The sequence below is a fragment of the Corvus moneduloides genome, chromosome 2 (assembly GCF_009650955.1).
Source record: "Corvus moneduloides isolate bCorMon1 chromosome 2, bCorMon1.pri, whole genome shotgun sequence".
In the NCBI taxonomy this organism is placed as follows: Eukaryota; Metazoa; Chordata; class Aves; order Passeriformes; family Corvidae; genus Corvus; species Corvus moneduloides.
In genome coordinates, this window is record NC_045477.1 from 13,176,871 (window position 1) to 13,185,089 (window position 8,219).

An 8,219-nucleotide genomic window follows, 5' to 3' on the forward strand; every position below is an offset into this window, starting at 1 on the left:
ATAAATAAAGGAGTTGGCTTTTCTTTCCAAAAAGTCTCAGCCTCGTTTACAACACCCTCAAGCACGGCCACTGAAGTCAGTCAAGGGCACGGGCTGCAGCCGAAGCTGCCGAGCGTCGCTGTGAGGCTGGCAAGGCAAGAGAAAGCCATTGTGGCCAATTCTGCTGGAGCCTTTTGCCCAGCCACGTGCAGTTGTGCCCACAGTATCCCCCCGTTTGGCATCCCGGCTGGTGCGGATGCTTTGTTGAGCAGGCGTTCGGGCTGCTGCTGTTCCTGTGCACGCTCTGGTGCTGTTTCTGCGGCGTCCAGAGCCGCTTTGGCAGCAGCGACTCGGCAGCCCTGCTCGAGGAGACATCGCCGGCCTCCCCGTGGAGGCAGCAGCTGTGCGGGCCCCGAGCTCTGTGTCAGGGGGGCCTCGGTCACAGCACCGTGGCCTGGGCAGCCGCGGGGGCCCGGGCTGGCCGCCAGCCCTGCCTCTGCCCGCTGCCCCTTATTGGCAGCGGCCAGTGGCCGTGCCCCGGCATGGCCCCCCTGCCCTCCTTGTCCCCAGCCGGCCCAGCCTGGGCACCTTGGGGTGTTCCCCACCTCCTGCTGAGGCCCGGCCTCGAGGGCTTCTGTTCTGCCGCAGGCCTGGGAGACAGACGCATCGGGGAAGTGCCGGAACAGCCGGGTGGCAGGAACGAGGCGGCTGCCTGGGGGCTGCTTATGGCCTTTGACACCCGGTTCCTCAGGCCTTCCCACCAGCCCGGCCCCTCAGGCTCTCCCCCAGCCCGGCCCGGCAGCGCCGCAGCCCCAACGGAGCTCCAGAGGGGCCGGATCGAGAGGCACCTCGGAGCCCTCAGCAGTCCAGCCAGCAACGCACGGGCAGGAGGACACAGACGGCGGTTCCTGCCTGGGACAGGAGTTGCGGCCATCTCCAGGCACCCGTCTCGCAGCCGTCCCCGCAGCTCCGGCCCCTGCCCAGCCGCTCTGTCGGCAGCGTTAAGGCTTCAGCGGAACCACCAAAGGCCAGGGGGCTTCTGGCCATTTCCCCTTCCACACTGCACGCCCAGGCAACTTGCTGAGCACAAGCACCCTTTTTCCCCTCTTCCCCTCTGCCCTGCGGACACTGGGCACCAGAAGAAAGCTCCGGGGAGTCTGTGTATTAGAACACTGCTACAATTCCTTTTTAAGGTTCTTAGAAATGCCTCTGCCCAAATTAAGGTGCAAACGAGACCATATGCCAGTGACAATGGTATGGGTTTTATTTGATGGTAAATATTAGAGAAAGAAAGAAGTAGAAAATAGTTGGCGGGGGACAGAAAGAGTGACAGGGACAGAATAAGGAAAATATCACCACGCCGTGGATCCCCACCATGTTCCGCTGATCCTCTCCAGCTGGTGTTCTTGGTGGTGAAGGTCCCCCCAGAAAGCACAGAATCGGATGGGTTTATATACCCTCGAGCCAGGTAGCAATGTCCAGGCATGTCCCCCTGGGGGAGGGGGGCAGTCTCTCACTGCCGACTCTGGATCTGTTGCATCACGCGCAGTCCTGTGCTGCAAAGCCTCTCACGTGAAAGTGCCGTGGCTGTGGCCTGTGGGGTTGGGAGTTCCACAGCCGGGCCGGTTTATGTAATGGAGGATGGCTGTTCAGTGCCTCTGACCAGAGGTTACTCCGTGAACCTGAAACCTCCTCCCTCCCCCTCCCCCCGCCTCGATTGGTTGGGATGGTCTGTGTAAACCTGGCTTCTGTGAGCTGCGCTCTCCCCCCACCCCAAACTCAATTTATCTAATCAGCAGTTTGACTTTCAGTTCAAAGTCCCACCATTCAGGGAGGCATCTTTGGTTGTAGCTTCTTCATAATGAGAAAAAACTTTATATCGATGGTTGAGGCATGAACTATTTTTAATCTCAGACAAGCACATTCTATATTTACATATAAAGGAAAAACCAAAAGAAGAAAAGAACCATCTGAAAGAAAAACGCCCGCTGGCTCAGGTGGCCCCAGCAGAGAGAGCCTCCCAGATCAGGTCGCTGCAGAGCTGCAGCACTGCAGCTAGCCACGGCCCGACAGACGAGGCCGTGTCCTGCATGCCCTGCGGAGTCCATCTCGCAGCACCTGGAAGATGGAGCGCGGAGCTCTCTCCAGGGCCCGCAGGACGTAGGCTGTTTGACGCGCCAGGCTGGAAACGGCAGGGCTGATGTCACGGGACGCGTCTTCAAGGGCTGCAAGAGAGAGGAACAGAGGCACGGTCAGACTCCGCATCTGCGGGGACCCGAGGAGACCCCCCCTGCCAGGGCCATCCCAGCCTGCTCTGGCCATGGCCAAGAGGGAGCAGGGACCAACGGGATCGAAGGTCCCTGGACAACCGAAGGTGCTGGCCACAAATCCCCCATGCGCCCCTGAAACCTCTCTGTGCTCTGCCCACGCCGCCGCTCGTCCGCGCAGGGAGCAGAGCCCTCCGCAGCCGGGGCAGGGATTGCAGCTCCCCCCGCCAGCCCCCGCTGACAGCCGGCTGCACTCACTCACCCTCGCAGACGAGCTGGAGCTCTTCCTGCTGGCCCCTCAGGTGCCGCCCGGCGATGCCTGGGAACACAGAGCCTGTCACGGCCCCAGCGGCACAGCTCCCTCTCAGCGGCGCTGCCAGCCCTGCGGCCGCACGCTCTCCTCGCCCCGGCAGGGCTCAGCCCGGGCCCTCGCCGCATCCCGACGCCCGAGGGCACGGCTGCGAGAGGGCGGTGGCAGCCCCGAGGGCAGGCGGGGCTCCACGGCCCCTGGCCCGGATCCCGCTGCCGGGGCAGCAGCCGGGGCTGGGGCCGCGCTGCGGCGGGGCGGGGAGGGGAGGGGCCCCGGGCTCGTGGCTCACCAATGAACCTGATGGCCGCCTGTCGCAGGGACTCCTGTGGGCTCCGCAGGTACGGCAGGGCCCGCCGCGAGTGCTCGGCCGCTCGGCTCCTGTCCTCTGCCAGCTGGAGAGAGCGCCAGGAGGGAAGGGTTGGCGCGGGCTCAGCCCCTTGGCCGGGCGCTGCCTGCGGCCCGCCCTGGCCTCCCCTGCCCGCACAGCGCTGAGGCCCGGCCAGCGCCGCTGGCGCCGGGCTCTGGAGGGGGCCGAGGGCCGGGCGCTGCCCGGGGAGCCGCGGAGCCCCCCCGCCCCACAGCCCAGCGGGGCCGAGGCTCCGTGGGCACCCGGCTCGGGGCCACAGGAGCCTGGAGAAGAGCCCGTGCGGCCCAGGGATGGGAGCAGCGTGTGGGGCGCAGGCTGGAGCCCCTGGCTGCAGCACTGGGCGGGGGGCACAGCTGCCAGCCCCACACACGGAGCACCGCAGTCAGGGGGCTTCTCCAGGCTGCGACTTGGGCTTCCAGGCCGTCCTTACCAGGCCCTCGCCGAACCTCCATGTCTGATCCACGTCCAGCATGCGTTCGAGATCTCTCCTTTTCAGGAAGCTGGCCGCACAACGCAGCGTTTCCCGGGAGGCCTGGAGAGCAGCAGAGAGCGGGAGATGGCACCACAGCCCAGGGCACAGGACCCGTGTCCTTGTGCTGAGGCCAGGAGGATGCTGCAGCCCATGCGGCGCCAGGGCAGGAGGCGGCCGAGCCCCCCCCCAGGGGAACCCCGGCAGCCCAGGAGTCCTCACATTGGCCACGTGCCAGTCCTCGTCATGGCAGTGGAAGGAGAGTGGGAGCAGGCTCTGGCGCACGTGTGACTTCAGGGCCTTTTTTCCCTCTGCCGTTAATAAAGCCATCATCTCTTGGAAGACGAACATGGAGCGCAGCCGCACCTGGCTATCATCCTGTATGAAAGGAAGAAAGACAGACCTCCGCATCGGCCGCTCCAGGCCCACCTGGGCACGGGCCTGAAAATGCACAGGGCACAAAATGTCCGGGCAGCAGCCAGTGGCCGTGGCTGGGGGCACGGAGCCTTACGTTGTCAAAGAGTGGCAGGAGGGCCTCAGCCAGCTGCAGGGCGATGGGGCTGGGTATCGGGGCACCACTGTACAGGAACAAGTAGCTGAGGACGGCGACGGTCATCCCAACCACGTCGCTGTCGTCTTCCTGCAGGAGCTCCACGAGGCTTTCGGTCAGGCTCCACATTCCTTTGGTCTGTGCGGAACACAAGGCTGTGCAACCGCACCCTGCTGCTGCAGGGCCCAGAGGCCAAAGGCCTGTCCCGAAGCACTCGGGCAGCTGAACCGGGAGGCAGGAGAGCTGGGAGCAGCTGCCTCAGTGCCCGAAGCCCAGCCAAGCCCAAGCGACTGCGTTCCCCAGCCCCACGCTGCCAGCGCAGCTTCAGCCGCTGCCCCCTTCTCACCATCGAGGGATGCTTGCTGAGCACCACAAGGCCTCTGAGCGCCAGGCGACGCCTCTCCCTGCACTCGCTCCGCAGGTTCTTGGACATGATCTCCAGGACGCTGTCACCGCATCTACTCCAGTCCAGCCAACGCTGGAAAGGGGGATCTGAGAGGACCTGAAAGGCACAGGGGAGTGACGGGGGAGCCGGCCGGCACGAGCCCGCGAGCGTGCAGCGCTGGGCCCAGGCAGCAGCACAGGGCGCGGGCACCGTCCCGGGCAGCTGCGGCTACGAGAGGGCAGAGAGCTGGCAGGCAGCTCCGCGAGGCTGCGCTGGCCATGGGGCTCACCTCCACAAGGAACGCCAGGGCAGGCAGATCCCGGCGTGGCTCCTCCCCGCTGAGCAGCCTGAACAGGTGGCAAACGATCCGGAAACGCACGAGTTTGGAGGCCCGGGACATCTCCCTGGCAGGAGGAGAAAGGAAGCAAGACCGTGAGCCGGGGGGGCAAACCTCTGCCAGGACAGACTCACACAGCTCTGGTCTTTCCCCGCCACCCTGCAAGGGGACCTGGGTCTTTTGGGAGGCGGCTGCTCTTGGGGACCCTCCTCTCCCGGCCTTTTCCAGTGTCCTTGGCCGGCCGGCCGTCCCTCGGTGACAAGGCCCTCTGGCCCATGACCACGGGGACTGTGTGGGGCACCCGGGACACAGGGCACAGATGCCGAGGGCAGCTGGGGAGGAGGGGGCCTCACCTGGCCAGCAGACCCACTGCGTGGTGGTGGGTGTCAGCACTCAGCAGCGTGTCCCAGCCACGCCTGTGTTCCACGGCCACCACCACGTCCTCATAGTAGAGTCGGCAGAGCAGGTCCTTCAGGGTCTGCACTGCAAACCTGTGTGCAGAGCAAAGCCCAGGTCACGCTGGGGGCACTGGCTCCTGCCCTGGGGACATGGGTGGGACAGGAGGACTGGCATGGAGCACCTGTTGGGGTCGGTGGCAAGGCCATGTTGCTCCTGGCATGCTCTCCACAAGTTCTCGACCTTCTCTGGCATCTCCACTGTGCTGAAGAACACTTGGAAGAGCAGATGCACAAAGAGGCGGGGCAAATAGACTGTCACTACGTGTGGCACACAGGGCACCTGGAGGATCTTCCACATCACCAGAGTTGCCTGCAGAGGACAGACCACGCCGAGACAGCGCTCACTGCCGAGGTGTCCATGTGGCAGGGCCCGAGCGTGGGAGGGAGAGGCCAGGGGAGACGCAGGGGGGAGCACCGGGCCCGGTGCCCCTGAACCTGCCCCTAGCCCCAGGTTTCAGCCCAGCGCCTGAGGCAGGCAGATGCAGTGGGGGAAGGAGGATGGAGAACTGCTGGAGCGGCGACCCGGGGGCGAGCAAGGGCCGGTTCCAGAAACTCACAGCCAGGGCAAAGACGTCTGTGTCGTCCCCGTCGGAGGTGCGCGTGCTGTGCTCTGGCCAGCTCTCCAGCACATCGAGGAGTAGCGGCATGACTGTCTTTGAAGTCCTGACTGAGCACATGAGCGTCTTCCACATGGCCGTGGCAGCTCTGTGGGGTCAGAGCTCCGTCTCAGGGGGCATCTCGGCCACAGCACCGTGGCCTGGGCAGCAGCGGGGACCTGAGCTGGCTGCCAGCCCTGCCTCTGCCCAGTGCCCCTCACAGGCAGCACCCAGGCAGCCCACCGCTGTGGGGACGGGCCCCTGAGGGGCAGGGAGGGAGCATGGCAGCAGGCTTGGGGGCTGACATGCCAGGGCTGGGAAACGGAGGAGCCAGAGGGCCCTGGAACTCTGCGTTTGTCAGACACCTTGGGACTGGGCTCCACAGGGCGATGGGCTGGTGAGCCCTGGGCCCTCTGGGCAGGTGGGCCCCATACCTGTCACATGATGGGGCCACACGCAGGATAGTCATCACCACATCAGTGGGGTAGGCCTCAGTCAGATCCAGAAGGGTCCTGGACAGTCTGTACTCAGGATACTCATTGGACAGGAGCCACTGGTGGATGTACCTCACCACGGCGGGCACCTGGAGAAGGCACGGGGAGAGTTGGAAAGCTGCCAGAGGGACTAATGTCCCCAGCTTCTGCAGAGAAGCGCTTCCCTTCCCAGCACACTGTGATGGCCTCAAAGGCTTAAAGTGACCAGCGGGCGTGGCTTGGGTGGCCAAGTGATTCCTGGGGGGCTCCAGCCCTGGCCACAGGCTGCTTACTTGCTTTGGGCTGGAAACGCCCTCCTCCACAAGCATATCCAGCAGGGCGGCACTGGTCTTGGTTTTGAAGATGTGAGGGTATGCTCTGACCCCAGTGCCCGTGACGCTGCTCTCTTCCTCCCGAATTCTCCTGATGAATTTGCAAATCATCTGCAGGAGAAGGGCAAAGAAGGGAGGGATGTTCCATGGGGTGCTGCCAGCGCGGTGCTCGGCTGAGCAGCGACAGCAGGCCCAGCCCGGGTGGGGATGGCTGCAGGTACCTGCGCTGTTCTGCGGAAGCGGCCACGGGCGGGGCCCTGCTCTTGTGTCCGGTCCACGGCTGCATCTGGCAAAGAGCGAGCGCGGCCAGAGCTGAGGGGCTGCGGGAGAGGCCGGAGAACACAGCCCGGGCCTGGGCCGAGGCATGGGGCACGGCCACTGCGGGGGGGTCTGCCCCGGCCCCTCTTCCCTCCTGTCCATGGGCATATTCCCAGGGGATGGGATGGGATGGGATGGGATGGGATGGGATGGGATGGGATGGGATGGGATGGGGCCAAGCTGGCTGCAGGCACCAGCCCTGGGGCCCAGCTCTGCCACTCACCCTCCTGCGGCTGCTGGAACTGCTCCAGCTCTGCAGGCTGCTGTGCTGGGGCAGCTCCCGGGCCTTCTTCCTCCCCCAAGGCCTGCTTGGGCACGGTCAGGGGCCTCTGCTCCATGACACTGAGTAGATGTATGGCTACTTGCAGGAGAGATGCCTGGGAAGGTTGCGGGTCAGCAGGTCGTGCAGTTGTGCCTTGAAGGCACCTGCGACAGAGAAGCCTCAGGGAGGCTACAGGAGAGCAAGTCCTGCACTCTGGTCTCAGAGGGCTCCGCCACAATGACAGGAGACTCCTCGTAAATGATTCAGGTCACCAAATCCCACGGTCTGTCCTCGAGGGCAGCGGCCGCAGGAAAGGGAGACGCCTCGGAAAAGCTCCGAGTCACCAAGTCCTGCAGTCTGGCCTCGAGGGCACTGCAGGAGTAACGCCTCAGAAAAGCTCCGGGTCGGCAAGGAACGAGTGGGCTGTGCGGCACCGCTCTGTCCCGTCCTGTCCCGTCGCGTGCTCCGAGCACTGTGGTGTGGCCGCGTCGCCGCCAGCACCTATGTCAGCAGCACGTGTCACAAAGGGCCCTGGGACACCCACGGTGACCGTGCTGCACCGTGTCACAAAGGGCCCTTGCACACAATGCCACCTGCCCTGGGCCGCCCCCAGCCCGCCCCAAGTGGCCCAGCTTGGAAGGAATCCCTTGCCCCGAGTGTCTAAGACAGCCCGACAGGAACTTAAGCAACGGCTCCAACCATAAGCAAACGCTCCCCTGCTCTGCGGGCTCGGGGCAGCAGCAGGAGCCCCCACAGCTGCCGACGCAGCCGCAGCGGGAAGGGCACGGGGCCTTCCACAGAAGCTGGCACGGCCTCCTTGGGACACGTCCCGGCCGGTGGCCATCCTAAGCCCGGGGGTGTGACGCAGACAGGGAACGTGTGGGCCAGGGCACGAATGCTGCTCTGACCCCTGGGCCCCGGGGAACGCTGCAATCGGCAGGTGTGGCAGAGTCCCTGCCGAAGCAGACCTGCCACCCCTCGAGCTCTGGCAGCACTGGCGCCCGTCTCCTGCCCCAGAGACCTGTGCCCCGGGGGGCTTCTCTGCCCATGGGCAGCCAAAGCCAACGCGCACTGGGGTCTGTGCTCCTTCCTGCAGGGGGCTGTTGGCAGGAGCAG

General features: G+C 65.0%; 1 protein-coding gene across 1 annotated transcript; it reads right to left on the reverse strand.

Moving 5' to 3' along the window:
- Nucleotides 1–1,865: 1,865 nt before the first annotated feature.
- On the reverse strand, nt 1,866–7,539 carry LOC116438485 (maestro heat-like repeat-containing protein family member 7). The gene is given in 14 exon segments (XM_032097427.1): nt 1,866–2,204; nt 2,509–2,565; nt 2,846–2,948; nt 3,354–3,455; nt 3,615–3,770; nt 3,904–4,080; nt 4,289–4,444; nt 4,617–4,731; nt 5,018–5,155; nt 5,245–5,432; nt 5,680–5,827; nt 6,153–6,301; nt 6,485–6,649; nt 6,652–7,539. Coding segments are annotated over 14 exon segments (2,352 nt in total). The 5' UTR covers nt 7,180–7,539; the 3' UTR covers nt 1,866–2,034.
- Nucleotides 7,540–8,219: the final 680 nt, after the last annotated feature.